The sequence below is a fragment of the Protopterus annectens genome, chromosome 4.part0 (assembly GCF_019279795.1).
Source record: "Protopterus annectens isolate FY-2018-M chromosome 4.part0, PAN1.0, whole genome shotgun sequence".
Taxonomy (NCBI): Eukaryota; Metazoa; Chordata; order Ceratodontiformes; family Protopteridae; genus Protopterus; species Protopterus annectens.
The window spans coordinates 253,204,236-253,229,890 of NC_056733.1; the positions used below are offsets into that span (position 1 = coordinate 253,204,236).

Consider the following 25,655-nt stretch of genomic DNA (forward strand, 5'->3'; position numbering starts at 1 on the left):
ATATATGTGGTAACAAGACAAGACAATCTATATATATTTTTTTGTTTTTATCAACTTAAATTCTTAAATTACTGCTTAAGAAACTTACCTGGCATTATCCACCAACTCAGCAAGGGCTCCAAACAGGAACTCGTGTGTAGTTCTGAAATGAAAATCATACAAAAAATGTATACAGCTTTTATTCCCATTTTCATGTGTCCAAATCATAATGAACTAAGATTCCAAAATGTCAACCATGAAAAGAAAAAGATGCTAACCAGAAAGACCACCATTATAACCAAATACAAAAGTTATATTTACCTGAAGAATTTTTTTCAGCTTACCTGCTCTTGCTCATGTATGTGAAAAAATTCCAATGCTAGTGTCTCAGTAATCACCTTAATACTGCCCTCAAGACAACTGCACAACACAAAAAAACACACACATGCAAAGGATCAAAAAGGAACACACAACCTTGGATGGGAAGCCTAGCTTTGTGGTACAGAGGGGATGGAGTCTTGACTGATACCCAGGTGGTTGGAGGTTGACTGGTGACCTCAGCACCCGAGAAGCCAGACAAGGAGAGAAGAGGCAATGCCCGCTCACCTCCCCCAAGGATAGAATGAGATGCTCGCTATCAGGAGCACACAGGGTGGTGTAATTTCCCTGCTGGAGACCAGAGAAAACTACAAATTTCGCTGGGGGGGTGTGGTCACTACTAGAGGGAAAATGTCCCTTGTTGAAGTAAGAATGCTCTTTTCAGCCACCCACTCTTGCCCCCTCTGTGGCAGTTAGTGTGGTGCATGTAGGAAATAAAGACAACATAAAAAAATCCAGATGACTGTCTAAATGATGGTCACTCTCAAGTTGGCTTTCACCCCGTGACGGAGTACAAATGGGCCAAATGACAGTCTAAAAGTGAACAAGCAGCAGGGGTAAAGAGGACAAAACAAAAAGGTGTTACTAGAACTACTCTGGCACCAGAAATCATACCTTTTCCTCCTTCTTTGACAGTCTATGACCATGCCAAAACAACTTTATTACTAAACATGGCCACATGTTCCCCATAAGACAAAGATCATGGTTAATACTTGCCATAATAGCAGCACCGGACTTTACTGTAACATAGCAACAGTAACCACAATAAGGACAAGGTCCCTATCAGTGCTCCAGACCAACATTATTAAGAGACAACAGTATGCTCTTCCAAACAGTACTGGAAAACAAACTTTTAGATCTAGAGGTAGTATCCAAACTATAACATGCTCAGTGAAGACATGCAAACTGAAGAAGACTGTTGCCTCATATGTACTGTCCATCAATAAAGACACACTAAAAGTTAAAGAAAATGACAGTGCCCTGACGCAAAGGATGTGCCATGCACACTTGCCCTAATTATCCTCATCACCTCTAGGAGTAATACAGGCAGGTACATAATTCTGTTTAAAAAAATTTCCCAGACTGCCTTAGCCTTCTACCTGCAAACCCTCAATGCCAAAGGCCCAATTAAACAGAACACAAATATATGCCTCTAGAAGAATAATACAAACAAGGTAGAAAATTGGTCTCCATCAAGGAGAATGTCTAGTGGACACCTAAACAGAGGCAGGAGAACATGGACTGCAACATACATGAAAACGCCATGTCTCTGTATACAGCATTGGGAGTTTCATCTCCATCATCTCTCAAGTCCCAATTTTTTTTCTCGATTGGCACATCACGAAAGTCTACCAGAGATTACTGCAGCTCCAAAACCAGACTTTGATCTGGAAGTGACATCCAGATTACAGTGCCTTGCAATGGTTTACATGAATGCAAACATAGCAGCCACAAAAACATAACCCATCACAGCATTTCTGAAGAAGCCCTGAGAGGCAGTCATAGGGCCTAGCAGTAAGAGTACAAGAAGCTTGAGTTAAGGACTTGTCATATTTTTAGACAGCAGAATCTAATATTCCATTATCCTCCCTACCTTCTATAGGTGCCATAGAAAGTATTCAAGTGTATAACTTTCAGTGTGGTACTGAAGCTGCACAGTTGCAGACCAAAAACCCTACAAAGAATAGTAAAATTGGCAGAGAAGAATAATTGACTCCAAACTTACAGCACTAGAAAAGTTATACACGGCACGATGTCACAACAGAGCTACAAAAATAATCTGGAATCCTACACACCCTGCTTATGAACTGCTCACATTCTAGTCATCCAGCAGAAGATACTGCAGCGTGCGCTGTAAAACGTCCAGGTTCACAAACAACTTCTGTCAGGTGGTGAGACTAAGTTTAGCAATAACCCCAAGAAAGCCAGACACTAAATTTTGCTTTCCTCATTTCAACTCTTGAGAAATTTTAGTATGAGGGGAAAAGGCTTAAAGATGCCCTAGGGCCTACTTTTGGACGACAGCATCCCTGGGGGACTTTCCTGAAGGAGGAATAAGGAAAGTTAATTGCCAGACCTGAAACTCTATAGGAACACACAGGTCGTAGCAAGTTCTCTCCATTAACTAAAGAAGATCCAAGCTGTCAATGGGCTGAAGGACCACTAGTGGCACCAGAAGATATGACTAACCATGTCCCTGACAGAAACACCATGACCAAGAACATGGGTATTGGAGAAGGTGAATAGACACAAGAGGCCCATTACCAACTCATATGGCCTCCCCAGAAAGGAGGGAAGGACTGGGTCCTCATCTGCTCATTTATATAAATCAAACCACTGCAATGTTACCCGAGTAGATGGCAATCACATCACTGGCAATGGGAGTTCTGAAATGCCTGAAAGTCAAGGACAGCCATCATTTCTACAATACTATATGCAGTGCAGACGCCTTGGAGAGCTTGATCCAAACAGTGCCCCTCACCCCAAATCAGACTTCCATCGGCACAGCCACACTGATGGTCAGGGTCTAAAGCAGTCTGACCAAAGACAAGTTGGAATCAATCAAGATCTCCATCTCCACTGAAGTCAATCTTTACTAAAGGACCTTTAAGAACAGTCTGACATGAGAAACTGAAATGACTGTAAAAGTCATCAGACCCAGTGCTAAATGACAAAAAGGGGGCAGAACGAGACCATCACCTGGATGATAGTTCTGATTAAAAGAGAATGTTTTCCATAGAAAGATATCAACAGCATGTTTGGGTTTTCAGAGTGCAGCCGGTACTCTTTACAAACTTGAGTTGGCACCAGCTGAGACTTGAATTGAATACTATGCCCAAGGACTAAATAAAGCAAAATAAATAAATCCTTGGAAGCAGACTCACCATGGATGGAGCCAAAAGGAGCCAGTCATCTATATCTGTAAACACCACGGAATCTAGAGAGCTACTGCAAACATATACTTACTGAACACCTTGGACACTGTGATAAGACTGAGTAGCAGTACCCAGAACCGAAGATGCTTAGCTCTTATGTAGATATGAAGGAACCTTCTGCAGTCCTTTGTGATTCCGATGTGCATGTCTGTATCTTAACAGGTCAAACACACAGATCCAGTCTCCTTCAAACAGAAAGAGAATGATGGACTACACAGTTTTCAAAAGGGCTCCATAACATTATGCAGATTTAGGCCACACAAACTGAGAATGTGCTTGAGGACCGGTTTTGTTGCTTTAGTCAAGACTCTTGCTACTGACAAATGCACCCCTTCTGGTCTGAGAAACTCCTTGGGTGGCTCTTCTTAGTAGTAAGCTCTGGCCATATTCAGCTGCAGTATTAGATGGGATAAAGGCATCAACAGGAGGAGGGGAATGCAAAATGGGGACAAACAAAAAGGATAACCTTTGGATAGGACCTTCTGTGAATGATGGCCCTTTATGGATAGATGGAAGGACAGATAACCTCTGACTGCCTCCATACTGAAGCAGCCAGGTAAGACCTCAGGAATGTGAGAACAGAGAACCACAGCAAATTGAAACATCAGTAAGAGTAATGCCCCCACTTTCTCGTTTTACTAGTTAAGTTTTTATCACATCTTCAAACAGCAAACAGCTATCAAAGGACAATGTTCATGAACTGGAATTCATTTAACAGAACCAGAAAAAACGGTGAACAATAAGACCCACATCTGACACTCTAGTAGAGTTATCACCCTTGCTGTGAGCAATACTGAACGCCTGACACCACACAGACAGAAGCAGCATTTGGAATTGTAACTTGAGCATCGGCCATTTCATCATTAGGTTTGGCTAATGTCTGCACTGTCTAGCAGTTAAGACTCTGTGCTTGATACTACGTATTACTCCAGAAGAAACTAACTCAGTTGTACATTACCAATTAATATAAATGTTGCATGTGCTATAGACCAGATGGTCAATCTTGAATGAAAACTGTCACCGCACCAGCCCACCCACCCTGTTAATTCTAAGCAATCACTGTAATTATGTAGGATTGAAAATTTATGACAAGAACTTAAAGGATATGTTCTCTTCATTTTCCACTCAACTGTATTTATATATTTTATAACATAGTGGCTGCTAATCCACAAACTACTAACACACTGCTGTGGGGTCATGTGATATTACCAGATGCAGAGGGTGTTAAGGCAGGTTTACAATGGAAACAAATCAGGAAAAAATGTCTCCGGGGATACTTAAGTACTACTTGCACCCAAGATGACTGATTCCTACAGGGTTGCAAAAAGGGAAGAACAGTTTTACACAAACTGTCATTTTGTGATGCCACCTGGAAAGTGCTCAAACTTTCCCTACCAGAAACACACACGCATATATTTGCATGCATGCAAATGTGTGTGCGAGCTTTGCATATATACAACAATTTGTGAAGCTACTGGAAAAAGGCTCTGCCCAAGCCTCCCCACCCCAAATTGCAAGCTTTGCATAAGCACGGGAAACATGGGCCATTTGCAGCTGTCAACCTTCAACCAACACTCAATAAGAACTGCTGTCCCCCTCGAAATAAGAAGACACAGACAGCCAACCTACATCATTTCAAAACTTTTCCTCCACTGTGGAAAGTGCCATTTCTGAATTTCTCAAAGCTTTTTAAATGATTAATTAAAATGGCCATAACACAACAGTGTTCTGCATAGTTTACAATATGTCAGTTTATGCCGTTATACACCTGACAGAGTCATGCACCAATAACCTCCTCCTTACAGAACCATTATTCCAACTTACTGTTCAACAGCATTGTTCTTGTTTTACAATGCTTCACTTTCATACAGTATAACAAAAAATGGTCTTCATGTATGGGGTATGATTTATTTTTGCCTGTCTTGACCTCGCATCTCAAGCCATAGGAATCATCCATTGTACTTTAAAGTGGTTTCATTTTGTAGTGAATTCCAAGCATCATCTAACCTTTCACATAGCCATTTTATGGTTATTTCTGATTAATGCTCTCAACAATCCCACGCATTCAAATTTTTCTCTCATTTTCAGCACCAAGCATTCCCACGGGAAGGGCCCCATACAACTTTGAAAATTAAAATCAATCCTCCAGCCTATCACTGACTGTACTTCTTCAAAAACAGTCTTAGCTCAGAAAGCATTAAAGCAAGTTTCTTCATTCCACTTATTGCCTAATGATTTTCCAGTGTGCACTTTCCCTTAAATTTCCTTGAGTTAATTATTAGGGGAACCAAGAATTACTCCATTGTTCTAAACTGGACTTGCACAGATATAATTTTTTTTAATCATAATTTCCTTATGTAACTTTATATCATTTTTATATTGTATAATACCAGAGAGCAGTATCTGTGCAAATACTGTACCCATAAGCAGCAGCCTACTGGGATTTGTTAATGTGCAAGGTGAGCAAGTCTAACACAAACAGCCTAGCTACATATGTAAAGTAGTTAGACGTTTCCTGCTCTATGCTGGACAGAGTCTCTGACATCCCCCAAGGGATTAGTCCTAACTGGTCATTAGACTACATCCTCTAAACCAGTTATTTCGGCTTCCTAGCTCCTTGGTGTCTGCTTTCAGTAACTAAAGTAAAACATGTTTTACTTAGTCTTTCCATGCTAATAGCTCAGCACCAATTAGAAACAGATTACTCCAGAAAGCAGTGTCTTCTAGGTCAAGTAAGCCCCAATACTCACTTTTGCTTTGTCCCCCCAATAAACCCTCAACTTCCACCCACCCCGCCTTACTCAGGCATATACTACCCATCATTTGTGAAGCTCGATCCTTAAACCACACCCAAGCTATTACTATAGTGGAATCACTCTTCATTTTATTCAACGACGACTCCTAACTTCCCTTCAAAATCTTTACCAAAAAATTACAATAAAACCTAAGCTAAAATGCTCACTCCACACACTTGTACACAATAGTTTTACACACAAACTCAGCAGAAACATTTACCCAATCCAACTAAAAGCAACCCAGACAACAGAACCACAAAAGCTTCCAAATCTGCTTCATTTTCTACCTCTGAATCCATACTCCTGCCCCTAAACATGAATGTTAGAAGTACACTTAAAATCCAAGACTTAAAATCCAAGCCATTTATGCACATCTAGCTACCTACGCCTCAGATACATTAGACCCTACCAAAACCTAGGTAGAGAGAGATATATTAGACAATGAAGTCTCTCCCTACATTTAATATACTCAGGCCAGACAGAAAAAAAACAAACTTGGTGGAAATGCCATTACCAACATACACTAGTCAGAAATAATCCCACTCAGATCCCCAAGTTTAACAGTACAGAACTCCACATATCAGTCTTCAAAAATCAACAAAAGGTCTTTACACATCTCAACTACATATGTTTTAACCTTTGTTTACTAGGAAAGTCAGACTGTAACAAAGCCCATTTTCAGCAGAGGTCCAGGGAGAAACACTCCAGGCGCACGTCTATGGAATGTGTGAGGAAACCCACACGAACACAGGGAGGGGCATGCAGACTCCACACAGAAGGCACCCCACTTGAAAATCGAACTGGAGAACCTCTTGCTGTGAGGAGAGAATGGTAAACACTGCTCCGCCACATATATTCCACCTTGTAACATTTCAGCAGTAAAGAGAGACCCTCTACTGGATATCTCACCACGTTCAACAAGAAACTATTACACTAGATGACTAACAACATTCCCACAGAATTGATTAGCTTTGTAAAGCTGTACAAGTTAATCAAGTTTGACAGACATTCAACTTCAAATTGAATCCTTACCAAACCATAATCAAAACACAAGGATGTCTGCCCTACATAATAAACAACCACCTTCCCACCTATGCAGTCAAACTACAGTGCCCAACTTAAAAACAATTTATACTCAAATTATGTGATACAAAAAAATGTGCACTATACAAAACTTGACACCGCTATCGATACTTTAATCCTATACAACTAGAATATATGGAAGGTGAAGGCCCAAGACTGGAAAACCCCCCTTATTAGCATCAAAAAAAGTTGAGATCCCTCATCAAAACCTCTAAAGCCAGCTATGAAAGCAGAATTGTGGCAGACACTAAAAACAACCACAAAGCCTTCTACAGTTATATCAAGGATCTCCACGGCAACACCCAGGTTTGCTCCGAGTTACGGCACAATGGTACCTCCTATACTAGGCTATGGAACGCAGCACCATGGACCTAAATTGGCTTACAGATAGAACCGCACTGTGAAAGTAACAGACTCCAAGTCAGACTGCCGAACAGTCACGAGTTGAGTCCCACAGGGATGGGTCCTGGTTCCTCTACTGTTTAGCATCTACTTCTAAGACATCCAGGCCAACATGGAGGAACTCTGACTGACCAAGTTTGCAGACTACTGCAAGCTGGGAGCCATTATTAACTCCCCAACTGACGTAGACATCATACAGAAAGGCCTCACTGAGACCAATGACTGGTGTCGAAACCATGGCCTTAAGCTTAATGCAAAAAAAAATGCACAGTCATCCCATTTGGGAAAAACTCAGTTCCTACTAATTACCACATCAATGGGAGCCCACTGAACACTGAAGGCGTTGCAAGAGATCTGGGGACACATGTTGACAGCAACCTCTCATTTGACCACCACATTGCCACTGTGGTCAGAAAGTCATATGTGGCACATCTCATTACCAAGGGCTTTGAATCCAGGAAGAAAGCGATCATCTCTATCTACTCTTCCCTCATTAGGCCAATCACAGAGTACAATGCCCCATTTGGCATGTAACTCACTAAACATGTGCAACAGCTGGAAAGGCCACAAAAATACTCTCACTTCTCACCTTACAGATGCGGACAGAATACAGTGAAAGGATAAACTTCCTTGGACCTGGATGTCATACCCCTGCTTTTTAAGTTGCACAACATAGAATTATTTCCTTACGACCACAGAAGTAGGACAGTGGAAAGCCAGATTATTACCTACAGACATCCCCAAATCCCTGACCACCGCAACGTCTTTACTTATTCACATCCAATAACATAACTACACAATGTTTAATGAACATCTACAGTTTTCTTTTAAGTGGGCATAGACATCATCGCACAGTCTGTTATCAAAGGGGCATGGCGATGCAACACAATCCACCCTACAAGACGATGCGGTCTAAACACAAATATTACCAATCCTTGGAACAAACAAACAGATAAAGGATACTTAAAGGCAAGAAAGAGTACTGAAGGTTAGGAGCAAAACAGGTTACTACAATTGTTGGTTCTTGTAAACTCACTCCCACATCCATAGGACTTCACTACACAAATGCAGGCCAACTTGTCTCTTGCTTCTAAATTAATGGAAACAGGACCATATAGATCAACCTTAAGCAAAATTAGTAGAGAAACATTGTCCTCACTTTCAGGATGGTGACATGCTTCCACAGACCCTGGTTATGCAAGAGTTCTTGGGCTATCCATTCCTCGCCATGCCTCCTGATCCAAAGGCAGCTTTCCCATATGAAGATGGGCCGGAAGTGACATTTTCATACTTCTGACACTTGTCATATTCAAAAGGTCCTTCTAACACCACTACAATTTTCATATACAACACGTGGCATGTGGCACCCTGACAGCAACCACCTTTAATTCCAGAATCCTGAGAGACATGCTGTCCATGCAAAGTGGCTCTAACCGGAGTTTGTTTGTGTCTTTCGGCTTTTCCTGGTTAGGGGTCGCCACAGCGGAACTATAACCGGAGTAAAATATATATATATTTTGAATCCTTGAGGCAAAAAAAAAAAAAAAAACCCACACCTGAAACAGCGGCATGGCATAATAAGGTGGGAATATAAAAGTACCAGCTAGAGGCTACCTTGTCCAGGCTTCCATGGTTACTGCAACTGAAATCTGTCACATGAAAAGAAACTTTCCCTTTAACATCTTAATACAACGGCAACCAAAATGAATATCAGGACTGTTGTGACCATTCACAAGACCTGATATGTGAACAGAACTCTAACTGCTGTAATTACATACTAGGGCCACGGGTGTTACAACCACAGAGAACAAAGTTTTCACAGACTCAACTCCAGCACACTGAATGCACGGCTCTCAAGCCTTTCCATTTCTGGACCAAGCAGAAGTTATCTGCAGCACACAAGGGGAGTTTAGGACAGGAATAGTAAATACAGCCACAGTTTTATTCACAGACTTATTGTTGTGGCAAATACTCATAGCTTTTACACCTGATACAGTTACAACTGCAGGAACTGAAAGACAGTCCCTACTTTCAATGTTTGGTGACTGCCCAAAGAAACAACCTTCACCACAAAGATCGCAAATGAAGATCTACACTTTACAATATTATTTACCTGCATGGCAAAGGTACTCTGAGTAAAACACACTGCAGCTACACAGACACAACCCTAAGCATTGTTTTAAAGAAAGAACAGAATAAGCAGCAGCTCTGATATACTAATCTAAAGTAAATTAAATTTCCCATACATTCACTCTTACTTAGAAGACTAGAAGATACTTTTTCCCGATGGCTTTACAACGCCAGGATGTCTACCTTATCAGGAGACTCCCTATATGTTTGTGACTAAAAATCAAGATGAAACCCACTGGATAAGTACAACAGAAATCACAGATGTATATAGAATCAAAAGAATAAGAGGAACCAAGATTATCTGGGCTAAAATGAGGCCATAAATAGGACCTTTACTGTTGAAGTGCACTGCCTTCTGAACAAATTTCACTACAGTGGAGGAAGTGCAGGCAGGATCATGAGGGAGGGGCATTCTGAGCATCACTGCTGGGAGGCAGATCCCTAGAAAATTAATAATTTTTAAAATAAGGACTGGACAAGAATACAGGTCATAAACACCCAGAGATCATTCACAAGGCATGAGTACATAACTGTTGAGGCAGCCTTAAGCAAATTAGCTTCTCTGCAGATATTGACTACTGAGAAGGGAAACACGATTTTTGAAGGCCCACTCCAAGAAAATGTCCTCTCTGCGTGACAGGTAGGTACCAGTCATCTCTTCCTTGCGCCGCTTGTTCCTTACAGTTCCCACCCCACCCACCCCCATCCATAAGCAGAGACATCTGCTGAAAGGATAACTAGTACAGGTCCTAGTGTAAACAGCCTTCCTTGTAAAGTGGTAACACCGATGCCAGTCAAGTCTTGCATCACCGCATACAAAGGCTCTCGTCTGCTGAGAACACTGCACTCTTTCAATCCAATGTAGGACGTCTAATAAACATTAGAGACAAAGTTCTATGATAAGAACGGATACCATGAATCGTACAGCACTGACATACACTGGTTGCAAGAAGAGGTATCAGCAGAAGTTAAAGGATATCTAATGGCAAACATGTTTTGAAAAGTCTTTGCAACCAGGAAACTGCCTATAAAAATTAACAAATGGGCAGGCAGAAAATCAGACTTACCCCAGAAGCAAGAACTCTAAATGATAGAACTGTTCCCTTGACACAGTCACCAAGAGCTGGACAAAGTAAGGGAAAACACTGGTCGTCCCCCACAGCATCAAGTGAGCAGACACTACTAGCATGCACTTTCTGGACACAGGAATGAGATGAGAATGAAATGAATGGTTCAAAAATAGCAAGAATTGCCTCCTACTCCAAAGGAGAGGAACACTGACTGCTTTGCTATTTTTAGGAGCAAGTAAGCATCCTGAAAATCTAGAGCATATCCAATCTCCTGAAGTGCAACTACACAAAAGGAAAAGTTACTTAAGATCACTCATCTTTTACACCACCACAAAGATAAGGAACAATTACAGAGTCATTGCTGGTAACAAGGGACATTTCTTGGACAGGTCTGTTGTTTAAGATCTTTTTTTTCATCTAGTTTCATTCTAGTTTACATGCTAGTAAAATAGTGCAATATTAGGCTTTGTTTTACTGTATTAACCCCCCCTGTTCGTTTTGCGTAGAAATGGGTGTGGCCTAAGTGACTGACATGCCTACTTGGCTGTGATGTGGCATGCAAATGACACATGGACATGCCATGCCAATTTGCTTCACTGCATATCCCCCCCCACGGAGGGCCGTTGCCCGCCCACTGTTCGCATGACACATTTATGAGGAACTGTCCAAAAATATTAAGAGGCAAAAATCTCATCATTCTGCGAAAATCTGGATAGGTGAGAAGTAAATGCCCCCTTGACAATTTCTGCCGCTCCCTCGCCCAAGTAAATATTTTAATGTAAAACTTAGAAACAGAACTCTACATCATTACGATAACTACCTTAAGCCATGAAGCATAAATAAATGTGCTTTTATATTCACTGTAACCACTAATTACACTGAAGTGCATGAAAATGTTAATATGAGACAATGGAAATGTGGTCCCCATTAAGCCAATCAGAATCTTTCTGGCATTAGTGATAGCACTGACAAAGCTCAAACAAATTAAATGCAATATTTGTACTACACATTTGTGCCTGTAGCAGTTATGCTTTCAAGTCTTGCCAACATATTTCTATTTAGTCAGGCTTATACTCCGTTCTTGGTGGCTGCTACGTGCCCAGGTGTTTGGCTGTAGTCACTGCCTGTTGGAAGTGAGACACGAACCTGGCTAGCAAACGTTAAAAGCAGTGAACACAATAGGAGAAAGACAGTATACATTCAATCATAGCGCTCAACCTTCTGTGGTCAACATGTGGCCACTATCCTCATAATAGCCAAATGGTGGAATATCTACATTTTAACTAAAAAAGTCATAGCATGATTAAACACTGTTAATCTGCACTTGTGAAAAGTTACATTAATGAGTTTCTAGGAATTATAGCAATATTTTTCATGGATATTTGTTTAAAATATTAATGAATGTGTGAGAGATCTCCTTTTACTGTACATCAGTCTGCAACATGCAGTTTTTAAGACTCAAAATGAGGAATGTTCCTCATAATTAGGCACACTTGGGAAGAGGACCACCAGCCCATCATGACTCATGCCTCTCTTATGTCTATCAACCTGTTAGCACAAAAAAACTAAAATAATGTGGGGGTGGGCAAACATGAAGCCTGGATCTTAAATATGCACTACTTAGGAGTTTCAATACTCAGTTGTTTGCCAGAAAAACATGTTTTATGAGGATCCGACCAAAAATATTACGAGGCAAAAATCTCGACATTCTGCAGAAAGCTGGACAATTGAGAAGTCTATGTCCCTCCAGATACCCAATCTTACCTTCTTTTCATAACACACACACACTTAACAGCATAGTAAGTACAAATCAGACTTTTTCAGACACCTTAGGTAACATGGCGACTAAATTTTATATCACCACACTTATTTACAGAGACCAGCTTTAGTCATAAGACATTAATACATCTGTATACCGCAACAGAAAGGTTCACACCCTAAAGAGCAGCCTTTACTTTACATGGCTGAAAATGTATTAATGAATTAAGAGCATGAAAATGAAGGGTTAACGTTTGTGCCTGTATTCGGTTGGAAAATGTTGGCTGAGATTTTTCTTTTAATCTTTTACTTTAAAAGCCCAGACCAGTTTGAGTCACTAAGACATCATTTGCTTGGTAGCTTTTACAAGGAATTTCTGGGACAGAGGCTGAAGTTAATATGACACCTTAGATAACATGGTGACTAAATTATATAGCACCACACTTATTTAAGAGAGATCAGCTCTAGTCATTAAGGCATTCAATACATCTGTATACTGCATGTTCAGAATGCCAGCTAAACATTCATGCAGATGAAGAAGACATCAACATGCGTATTCATACATTTTCATAGATGACACATGGTGCTGGATGATGGACGGGCCTTGCTACTGCTCACCCAGGGGGTTAAGTACAGTAAAATGAAGCCCAACATTATCTGTAACACAATGGCGGATGCAAACACAAATTTCCTTGGTGTAGTCCTTAACCCAGGACTCCTTTCACATGGGATAGATGGTTGAAGTAGTGTTCCTTTTAAGTCAGCTGGCAACACAAACAATATCCACTTTGGGAATCTTGTTCCAAAACGGTAAACTTTTATCAGCTATGCTTCCTTGAAAGGATGGCCACAAAGTCAGTGCATTTCCAACAAGGAGCATGACCATTCTGCATGCACCATACGGAAGTTATCAGGGACCTGGGGACCCAAGTTGACAGTAACCTCTCTTTTGACACTCACATTGCCAAAGTGGTTAGGAAGACCTTCTACATTGCCCACCTGATCATGAAGGGATTCACATCCAGATCAGGAGAGGTCATTGTACCCCTGTACTCTTCACTTATCAGACCAATGATTGAGTACAACGCCCCATTCGGAATGTACCTTACCAGACACCTGCAGCAGTTGGAAAGACCCCAAAAGTTCCTCACCAAAAGGATAAAGGGGCTCAAACATATGTCATATGATGCCCGACTGAAGAAACTCCAGCTCTATTCAGTTGCATACCGTCTGTCTGCTCAGAGGTGATCTGTGCCTGACATACAAGGCCATGTCCAACCCGGAATTAATGGACATGCTCCACCTCAAAAAATCCAAATCCACCAGAGCCATGAGAGCAAGAGACTTAAACCTCAACACGGATATAAATAGGACGTGCTGGAGGGACAGATTCATCACCCAGAGACTCCCTACACTATGGAACAGAATCCCAGTCCATGTGAGGCAGAGCCCCTCACTGACTCTGTTCAAGAGAAATCTTGACGAATGGATGGGAGATCGTAGGTTTACCCCGGGAATCATCTCTGTGTCACTGCTGGACAGAGGCACAGCAAACTAATGGGTATAGTATTCTCATCCTAAGGGGTGGTGAAAGCCACACACACTCTGGCTAGGCTTATAAATGCCCTAGGGCAGATAGCCTAGTATGAACCTATACCCCAGGAAACTGGTCTACTGATCTGCAAGCTTCCTGAAAATTCTCTCTGCAGACAAGATATTTTGAGGCTCATCCTCCACTCACTTTTATTATTAAAGAGAGGACCTCTCACACCTAGGAGTACTCCAGCTTTGATGGAGACTGTGAAGTAACATTGTCTTCATCATCCATATTCCGGGTAATAAAAGTCTAATTCCAATCCTAAATTATCCATCTTTCAGATACAATTCCTAGGTCTTATGTTTGGGGTCCAGGTGGCTCTGACTAGGTGGAGGCACAGTACCATTATAAATTTGGCTACAAGGCATCGGTGATAACATCTTAACAATGGACCAAGAATGAGAGATATCTGGCTATACCTGGAAGAGGACAAGGCATTGGGAAAAACTGTAGTAAGAACAGGGCACTCAGAAGTTTAATTGACAACAAAGTTGGAATTACAACTAAATGAATGTGGCCAAACAAGGGTCTAAAGTAAAGACGATGAAGAGCCCAGATGATGCTGCGAGCTCTAGAGCTGCTTCCAGTAATCCAAGGTTTGATTTTCCCCAGTCTCCATTTGCCTGTGTGAGCAATTTGGAAACGAGTTATGCTCAATGGCTTTCTTGGCCACATGCTCAGTAACCACATATGAACCCCATGCTTGAACCTTAAAAGCCAATAATAACAGAAAAACAAAATACTAAACAACTGCAAGAAGCATAGAAAACCTATGACTGTAAAGCAAACATTAGATACGACATACACTAGCAAGCAAGAAACGTTGGAAACTAGATGAACAAACTCCAGAATCAGAGTGAACAGGGCCAGCAGCAAGAGCACCAATACCAAGGATCCCCACCAAACACCCATTACTTATTACAAAGCTATCCACCACACTTCTGTGGTGTGCTGCAGCCTCACCAAGGATATAATCAGTGTATCAAACAATACTAATACAGATCTGTTAAATTTGCTAGTGTACAACTACTAAATTCATTATGCCCACAAGCAACAGGCCATATCCAAATGCACAACAGAATGTGTCCTTGTGTAAAATATCTATCCCTTCTTATAAGCTGATCTGTAAGAGACTAATATGAAGCTTCCACTTGGATTCAAATTCTCTATTCATGCTACTTTATGCTGTGGATTAAGCTAGCCACAGTTCCAATCAAAGTGAAACATTCCCAGGCTGTACCACATACAGAAACAACAAAGATGAAATAGGATGATCAGCTGAAAGCCATAATATCCCCAAGGCAGTATGAGGACAAAAGGCAAAACAACTGCTTAACCAAAATCTAGAGCCCTTTTACTGTTCTGTCTCCAAAAAGAAATACAAGCATGTTGCAAAAATGCAAGACGACGAACTCCCAAAAGTGGTCCAGTGTACTATTACTCAAGCACCAGGCATGGTATCCTGACATCCCAGTTGCATTAGTCGTTATTCTTCAATATCCTACGTCCCAAAAAATACTCACGAGTTTGTGTGCAAATACTCGAAGGTTAGCTGAGCACGATTTAAACTGCTGTAGTTTGAAAATGCCATTACTGATGCTGAAGTCCAAATGCCACTGTGCCAACGTTAGCTTCTTATATCTGTGCAAAGCAATCAAATTTTTAAACAAGGACGGTACACGACGGATGAGCTGCATGCATCAAGTTTCCATCAGAAAACCGCAGCTCTTTGTTTTAATCCACTCCTCTAATTTCCACGATGACGATACTACTACCAAAAATAGACGTTGCAAACGAACCAGCGATTTCTATACCCAGAATTTAAAAGATACTTAATGAAAAACGAAGTTTCATATATAGCTGCCGTAAGTACATGAAGGAATTCTGTTCTAGACAGCGCTACAATATTCAGCTAGAAATATGCTTCGCCCAGTGCTCTTGATGATCACAGCCTCTTCCACGTCTTCTTCTACTACATCAACATGGACTCCCAAAAGACTTATCCCTCCATCCGTCCTCCCCACAGCCGCAAGAGGTAGGCTCTAGGCCGTGACTACATTCCCATGACTGAAAGGACCCATCTGACGCCACTGCTGACGTCACGAAGCGGGGAACGGGAGGAGTTGAGGAAGACTCGTTCGTTGACTAGCGGGAAAGGAAAACGGTCGGCCATTTGCTACAGTATATTTCACGTGTAGTCGGCCATTTCCGGTATAGGATCGTCAAGGTTATTTTGTAAGTGGCAAGATGTAAATTTGTATTTTTAATGTTTAATAAATAGCTATATTTTAATAGTGAAATGATATGTATTTGTATTTTAATAAGCGATTGTATAGTGATCTTTTAATAGTTGATAATGTATTTTATATATAAACGTAAAAATGTCGATCTAAATTTATAAGCTGTTTGTTAACGTGTATGGCTTGACAATAAAAGGGTCTGTACAAAATGAATAAAGCATTCTTGGTACGCTGGTTGTAGCGCCATGTAATTTTGGGTGAGCTGCAAATGTATTACTTTCATTTTATTAAATGTGAGCTGTTGGTAACTGTGTGAATGTTAGACGTGTTGATCATAAAACCTTGTAGAGGGATAATTGTTTTTTGTAAGCTATTCTGTAATATAGATACATGGGTTGGTAATAACATATGTTAACCATATGAGTTAGTTGGGTTTATAACTGTAGGTCCAGGAGTGGGAACATGTACGTTTTGTTGAAAAAAAATAACACATTTTATTGTAAAGCAGCATTACCAGTTTAATTTAGTATGTGTGAATGCAAAAGTGTGTATTATTTTTTATTCTATACTTAATGGAAGGGTTGTGGGAGAGTATTTATAATCTTTAAACGTGAATGTAAATTAGGCAAAGCTGTCAAAAGATCATATTTTTATATTTGTTGGGGAGGAGAGACCAAATAGGTTATTGATTTCAATCGTGTCATTTGGTTTCTTTTTATTTCATGTTATTGAATGCACAAAAAGTGCATGCGCATTTTTCCTTGGTTGGATTTTAATATTATTTTGTATTTTTTGTGTGTGTGGTGGGGGGGGGGGGCTATTAGTAATCGTCAATGATTAATGTTGAATTACCAAAAATCGTGATGTTTATCTAATTTTTTGTGGGAAGTGAAATACCAGCTATAGAACCATTAAGGATAGAAGCTGGGGTAAATTATTGTTTATGTTGCTACAGAAATCTTCCCAATTCAGATTTGCTGGGACTGTATAATCTTTATTGTAGGTTTATAGGTGAATATTAGGTTAACTACCCTGAAAGGTTATTTTAATTCTAGCTAATAATCTGAGGTCAAAATCAAGTCCTGGTTCACTTGTCTATGAGATGAAGTCCTTAACCATTATGCCAAACCTGCCCCTGAGTGGGTTAATTTTTCCCTAACCCTAATGCTCTAAGGGGTAGACATTCAGACCATATTTTCTTAGAAAGCTGTTTGACAGTAATGCAGTGGGAGAGGGGGTCACAATGCTGTATTCTGTGTTTGATTCCAGTCCCATTCGCTTAGAATGGAAATGGTGACTAGTACTGTCTGGTTTGAAAATCAACAATAAAAATGTCAGTGGCACATTTGCAGTTAACCCTTGTATGTATCTTCTAGGTGTGTGTTTACATCATCTCTGAAGTGCTTCTAAAATGGTTACATAAGTGAGGTAATTTTAACTATTTTTTTTTTTTAAGAGGTAATATTTTGTAATGGGACTTGTCTTCCTTTTGTAAGTCAAGACTGTTATATTTATTGTATTTCATTGTTCACCATGTCTGCTGAACTCACATTTGCCTCCCCGAGCTCAGTCCAGCCAATGTGAGGGTACTGAGGAAGCTGCTGCAACACTGAATTTTAAGCCTGAATAGCTTTATGATGTCAATGGATGTGAAATAAAAAGCTTTGAGAACCTTGCTGTGTTTGTTTTGCTTGGTCTTGTAGTTTGACATGTGATCTAATTGCAAAGGAAACAAATTCCTTTAAAAAAAATATTGTGTGATTTCAATTGGGACCTAGCATGTTTGCACTTGGAAGCTGACAAGGATAGAAATGCTACAGAGTGTGACATACTTAAGTCCTCCCTTTTTAATATGTGAAACTGTGGCGATCATCCTCCAAAATGGAAATAGACTGTAAAAAGGATGGGGATCATTCTCGAAAGATGGAAATCCACTCTAGGAAGAAAATTTTGCATTTGAAGCATAGCTTTTAATTTGTAAAATCATGTCCTTCTCTCGTTTGGTTTGTTTAAATGAGTGTGCAAAAAATAAATAACTTTGTCAGCGTATGTGTGTCCACGGATTGCTGGGTAACTATTGAAGATTACTTCTACCTATATACACCTGCATCACAGTAAACACACTGTGCCTCTCTATCCTGCACATGCACGCTTCTTCATGTATGAGAACAAGGGTTACCATTACCAGCTTTGGTAGCCAGAGATTACATCTAACCAGGTAATTGCACATTCATTCCATGATATGGATCTCTGCTGTAGCACTGGACGGGCAGCTGAGCTGGCTGAAAATGACCACACTCTATCTCCTAAAATTACTGTGCCATACATACACATTCACAATAGTCTTTCTCAGAGTTTTATTCATTTGTATCTCAAAGTCCACTTTTTTCCAGTATTTACATGCAAATTAGTATTTTTTCCTCATTTCTTGGAAGACTAACTCAGGCTCATGTGGTCTGTGAATGTTGACAGTAGCTAGAGTAGTCTGATGCGTTGTGGAATGCTGCCATAGGCTCCCCTTCAAAGAAGAGGATGCATGCTAATAGTGGAAGTAATGCTGATCTTGTGAAATTGAGACTATTTTTATTTGTTTTACATTTGTTGACCAGGAAAGTCCACTGGCCATGGGTCCTTTTTTCAGTGGAGGCCCAAGGAGAAAAGCTCCACAAATAAAGGTACAAGTACAGTCATGTAAATTAGATACAAATCAAATAATATCATTGATGTAATATTGTAAATGTTAAAGTGTCTACTACAGTGATGTAATGTACTAGATGCAGATATGGCAGCCAATTACAGTTTGAGCTTAGTTTGTCTTGGAAGTGAACAATTAACACCACAGAGATGGAGAAGGTGTGAGAGAGAGAAACAAGTTTGATAAAAGGCCCTGGTTAAGGTGTATATAGGAAGAAACAGTTGAGGTTATAGTGAATACAGAAAGTAGCAGCATAGGAGTAGTTTGAGTTATATGCAGATTAGATTCTAGTTATTAGTAGAGTATTGCAGAAAGAACTGAGTCCAAGTTTGAATGGAGTCAGTAGATGGATAGTTTAGTTGATGTAGTAGCTTGGTTAGCTTTACAATTAGGGGTCAGGTTAACCAGGGCTGGCACAGGAGCATAGAGATGTATCAGCCAGCTAAGTTTTCAGCATATGTTTAAATTGTGTTAAGGAAGATTTAAACATATGCTGAAACTCACCAGGCTGATGCTATGCTCAAGCTCATGCTTTATTAAGACTCCACACTATACACTAAAAGGTTACTAATGTAATCTTGGGTGACGCTGACAGGTAACATTTATGTTTAGAGGAGATGTTAATGTATAACGGTTACAAGGCTGGTAGAGAATGAGTAAACATAGTTGAGTGGGGGAGACCATGGCAAATAAATGCAGAATCTATGGATGCATTTTTTTTTTCTCCACAGTGACAAGGAGGCAGCATTCTGGAGTCTGTTAATAAAGCATTAGCTTGAGAAGGGTTGACATAATCAGCAGTCCCATTAACTGGTGAGTACTAAATGAAGTATAGGTTCATACTAAGAAGTAAAAGACAAACTAAATTGAGTCAGTGATTATGTGAAAAGGGGAGTGCTTTCTTGAGCTCCAGAGGTGTTGTCAGACAGCCATTATTGGTGTAAAGTACAGTTATGGTTGATGCTAACAAGTGCTGGAAAGATATGGAAGGGTAATTGACAGGCTTGATGCACACTGACACAAGTGACTTAATGGATCTGGGGGACATGAATAATGATATTGATAGGGACTGGGATTGTCATCTTCATGGCTGATTCTGACAGAAGGAGGTATAATTGTCAGTGCTAGCAGGGACTGTGGAGATGCTGTTTGAGATGAGAGAGAGAAAGTGGTAGCCAGGGTTGGGGACAGACTTTGGCAGTATTGATAACAACTGTTGAGAGATTAATGGTATTTGCTGACAGCAGGAAATAGACTGACATACAAGCAGTACAGGGAGACAGCAGTTGCTGTTTTTTTGTGAAGGGATATGAATGACTTGGTGACAGTGTCGTAAGAAATGGAAACACTGGGTGTTTGTGGGCAGACAGTTGTAGTTTGAAGTAGACATTGTCTAAAAACTGACACTTAAAAAGCTTTTATTATAAGTTAGTTGTTTAGTCTAGCATTCTGGAAGGACTGAGCCCATGAAGGAAGGCACATTTGAGCAGGGAGGTAGGTAAATGCCTTAAGCTTGCAGTCGGGGTATATAGTACAGGATTAAAACTAATTATTTTTTATTTATTTTGTTTTATTTTACACTTGTTGACCAGGATAGTCTCACTGGATACATGTCCATTTTAGAGGAGGCTCGGGGAGAAAAGCTCCAACATACATATAGAAAATTATTTCATTTATACAGAAGTACAGTTTACAAATTCATATCAGTATTACAATACCTTGAAATGATAGGAGGACAAATATCACTTGTTATTGCATAAACAGTTCATAGACTGACAGTAAGACCCAGTGTGAGTGACATAAGGAATCTTCTTTTAACATGTGGCTATGGGACAGAAGTTAGTCAGTGTTAGACCAAGGACATAACCAACGTGTACTGTTTAAGGCTATTTTTGAAGTGGGTTATTGAGGAAACCAACTTAAGTTCAGTAGGAAGATAGTTGCAAGTTTTGCCAACAGAGTTGGCAAACAGAGTCACCAGCTGAGCTGTTGGTTTTGACTGTACTAGTAGCCGGTTGAATGAGTGTAGAGTCTTAAGGTTTCTGTAGAGAATAAGGTTTTTAAGTATAGGCGTGTTCTCGGATTGGTATAGAATCTTATGTACAACTATTATTTGGTTGTACTAGAGTAGGCTAGACAGTTCAAGCCACCCTAGTTGATTTAAGTTTTGACAGTGGTGTGTTCTGTAAGCTGATCCAGTGGCAAATCTAACAATGTTGTTATAGCAGCTTGATAGTTTGTTGAGGTCAGCTTTTACTTAAGCTTGTGAATAAAGGGGAGGCATAAATGAGGTTGGAGAGTAGATGTGTGGGTAATAACAGTCTTTGATAGTGGGGTTAGGAAGGGTTTAATCCTGTACAGAGAGCCAAGTTTTTTGTTTTAGTAGATTGATTTATTTGCATGTTAAACTTAAGGTTATTGTGTAGTGTTACACCTAAAAGTTTAGTAGAGGGATCAGGTGAAATAATGGTGCCATTGTTAGATGTAATAGTAAAATATGGAAAGGAGGACCTGCGGGTGGGGGAGAAGAACAGCATCTTTGTTTTTTGTTAGGATTTAATATGAATTGCTGATTAAGAAGCCAATTTTTAACTGTGCTAAAAACATTTTGGGTTAACGTTTGAAGATCAGGGGTGGAGGTGGCTGAGCAAATTAAAGTGGAATAGTCTGGATACTGGATGCAGTTTGCATGTGGATTGATGGCATACAGGTTGCTGATAACGATAGAAAATAGAAGGGGTCCTAATATGGAGCCCTGGGGAGCTCAAAGGTTGACAGGTAGAAGGGTTGGTAGTTTGTTCTGCCATAGGAGTGCCTGTTGTCTACCACTCGGGTAAAATTGGAACCACTGGATAGCATGGTTGTGTAGGGCAAAGGTTCTTAGTGTATTTAGGAGTAGTTGGTGGTTTACCACGTGAAACACTTGAGAGATCAATAAATATGGCTGAGGAAAGAATGTTGTTTTGGTTTATGACGTTAGATAAGGAGAGGAGGGCTGAGGTAGTGCTGTGAAATGGTCTAAAGCCATGCTGAGAGTTAGCAAGTAGATTGTTTTGGATAAGATAGCTCAGTAGTTGTTTATGGATACATTTCTGCATAATTTTAGCCAGGGGTGATTAGAATAGCTATAGGTCTGTAATTTGATAGCTCAGTAGAGTTACCACCTTTATGGAGTGGGATAATATGGGCTATCTTCCAGATAAAGGGGTTGGTAGCTTCTTGTATAGTTCTGTTGATCAGGATGGAGATGGGGTAGGCTATGGCTTCCGCAGCTTTTTGTAGATACTCTGCCAGTAAGAGATCAGCAGAGAGGGTGGTTGGTTTCATTTTATTTGGGTTTGGATAAATGATGGGATTGGTTAAAGGTGAAAAGAGAGTTGGGGGCTGGGTATGGTCGTAATTAGATTTGGGGTCGCCAGGAGATAACTGGTTGGCTAGGGATTGGATGGTCTCAGTAAAGAAGCTATTAAAATTATTGGTGACTTCTGTGCATTTTTTGTTGGAATCTGACTGGGTAGGAGTGGTGGATTGTCCTGAGTGAAGAAGTTTATTAATACCTACCCAAAACATTTCAGGCATATTTTGGTGTGTTTGTTGTAGTTGGTAGTAAACATTTTTTTGTCTACCATCATGGATCTTTTTGTCATTCCTTGGTTGTCTATATTTAAGTTGATCTAAAGGGGGTTTTGTGGTAGACGATTTGGCCCCAAATTTTTCTAAGTAAGATTTTTAGTCTGGTTTCTTTTGAAATCCATGGGACTACTTTTGTCTTAGTTCTAATAGTACATGATGATGCATGGCAGTCAAGGATGGCTAGGAATTTGGTGTTAAGTATTTTACTGCTTCCTCCAGTGACAGTTGTTTTAGAACTGACCAATCACATGATTTAAGTTCAAATAAATAATTATCAGATGGGGAAAATCAGCACCACGTGAGAATAGGAACAATGGGGAATGGGAATAGGGACATATTAAGGAATAAGCAGACGGGGGAGCTGAAAAAAAAGTCTATCATAAGTAGGGAAACCAGGAGTAGGCTGAGATTATGAGGATGGGAGAATCTGGAAGGAAGGCACTAAAACAGAATTAAGTCTACACCAAGTCTTTCTGTGTTGGAGGGAAGCCTTCTAGCTTATCAGTGGGAGTGGTAAGCACTAGGTAACCTGTCTACCATATAAGGAGTGGTTCTGGCCGAGAAATTGTAGTTATTGGCCGTTTGGGCAATCTCTTCCATGTCTCTCAACTTTCTGATTTGAAAGCCTGCATTTGCACTTGTTTCTGTCCTGTAACTTGTCTAGTGCAGATACAGATTCATAGTTTTAGCGCTTAAATTTGTTTATTCATGCTCAGCACTTGTTCAGAATTTGTAAGCACTAAATAAGCTACTAATTACTATAACACTCAATCTTCCTCATTACCTAGAGGAAAACAGTTTTTGTACTTAATTTTCTCACTTGCTTAGAGAAAAACAGCTCTTGTACTCACTTTCCTCACTTAGCTAGAGGAAAATATTTTTTTATTCAGGCATGTCCAAGGGTCAGCTCACAGTGTTCTCTCCTGTCTATCTGATGAATCTGGGCATCTTGAGGCAATGTAGAAATTGCCTCATGTACACAGACAACCCTCTTCTACCACCCAACACTACAACCTGTGAGAGATGCACTTATCTAGCCAAAGTGGAGTTAAAGCTCTCTCCAACCAAGACTGAACTTGACAGTCATGAGAAGAAGGTAAACATTTGCACCACACTCATCACATAGTCTCACTAAATCTACACCACCAAAATCCACACATAGTAACACAAAAACATTCGCAGAGGCTCTCAATAATAATCTGTCTAAGCAACAGAGACCTCCAAAGCAGAAACGCAAGCAACCTCCATCCCCCAACACAACTCAAATGACACATAGCCCACAGACTCCGTGTGCCACTCAGCCACAGCCAATAAGGCAAAACAACATACCCAACACACTAGTCATAGGTGACTCTATATTCAGGCAAACTGATGTCCCACTCACCTGGCTAAACAAGGAGAAGGTTACTGTCAGCTGCCTGTCGGGTGCCAGGATCTGCCACATAACCCATGCACTCAGGTCACTCCACAACAAGTACAGATATGACTCTGTCATTGTCCATGTTGGTGTGAGTGACCTGAGATGCACCTCCCTGGACTACATGAAAAGAGACATGGAAGAGCTCTCTGATCTTGTAGCCCAGGCAGGTATGACCCTAGCCCTGAGTAGCATTCTGCCATTGCCCCAAATGATACTGCAGTAGAAGGACAAAATGGTTGACTTCAACAATTGGCTAAGCTTCTGGTGTCATTCTAAGGGGATCCAGTATCTGTCTGCTTGGGATGACATGGTTGACAGACCACAATGCTTTGCTACAGGTGGCCAGCACCTGTCACCCCTGGGATTCCGGATACTGGCTAAGGCTCTTGCTGCCCCTGTAGTGCCTTTTTTAGGCAAGGTTCAAATAACAAATTCACCACCTTAACAGGAACAGGCAAGCAAAAATTGAGGGTAATGCTACTCAGTGCTAGAAGTCTTAATCTCAAAATGCACTCACTCGAGGCACTTCTTAAAATGGAGAACATTGATATCTGTGCAGTGACTGAGACCTGGTTCAAGGCTCCAGAGAGCACCCCTGCACTACCAGACTGTAACTCATACCACACTTTTCGGCCATGTAACCTGGACCAAAACACCAAAGCGGAGGTGTGTCCATATTCATTAAGGATATCCACACCTCCAGGCTAGTTGCTCAGCATAATGCATCTGAGGTTATCCAAGTGCAACTAACTGTGGGCAAAACTGCAATCCAAATTATAGCTTGCTACAGATCCCCCACCATGCCCCAAGATTCCCACTCCTCTTTTCTTGATGTACTGGAAAATATTAGGGTTCAACCAAACACCGTAATAATGGCGACTTCAACTACCCCACCATTAACTGGGAAAACTCATGTACCAACTCCTTAGCTCAACGCTTTCTGGAATTCATAAACTCCAATGCTCTGGATCAACTTATCCACACCCCCACCAGGGGCAACAATATCCTAGACCTAGTCATTACCAACATGAGTGACCGGTGTTCCACACCTGAAGTCAACTCCTTATTGGTCCGATCCGACCATAAGCTAATCATCCTTGATATCCACATCCCGCCCCCCATTAAGGAAACCACGGTAAAAAATTTCTCCAAAGCCAACTTCATGCTTCTTAAGACAGAAGTGGTGAACTTCATGACCCCCATGCAGATGGACAATACAGTTACAACTGCTGAATCCTACACAAATGCACTCTATAAGCACTTACACGAGTGCATGGATTGTGCTATCCCAAACAGACCCAAGATGCTATCCTCCAAAAAAGGAAGTCAATCTGGTGGTCCCCTGCCATAAACAAACTGTACAACAGAAGGAAGAAACTGTTGCAAAAGAGTAAAATCCCATGAGTGAAGGAGCTCCCTGGTCAGCCTCAGTAAGAAGCTGAGATCCCTTATAAGATCCTCCAAAGCTAGCTACGAAAACAAAATCGCCACTATTTCTAAGGACAACCACAAAGCATTCTGTAGCTATGTCAAGAATCT

The 25,655-nt window shown here is 40.6% G+C and overlaps 1 protein-coding gene across 1 annotated transcript in view; it reads right to left on the reverse strand.

Annotated features, from left to right (window-relative positions):
• The window catches only part of MORC2 (MORC family CW-type zinc finger 2), a 1,452,408-nt gene extending 1,436,155 nt beyond the window's left edge, over positions 1-16,253 (reverse strand). Inside the window, exons 1-2 of the mRNA XM_044068246.1 lie at positions 15,652-16,253; positions 89-142 (exon numbers count right to left, since the gene is read on the reverse strand). Coding sequence (XP_043924181.1) covers positions 89-142; positions 15,652-15,719 — 122 coding nt within the window. The 5' untranslated portion in view covers positions 15,720-16,253. The remainder of the gene's footprint in view (positions 1-88; positions 143-15,651) is intronic.
• Between the last annotated feature and the right edge of the window lie 9,402 nt (positions 16,254-25,655).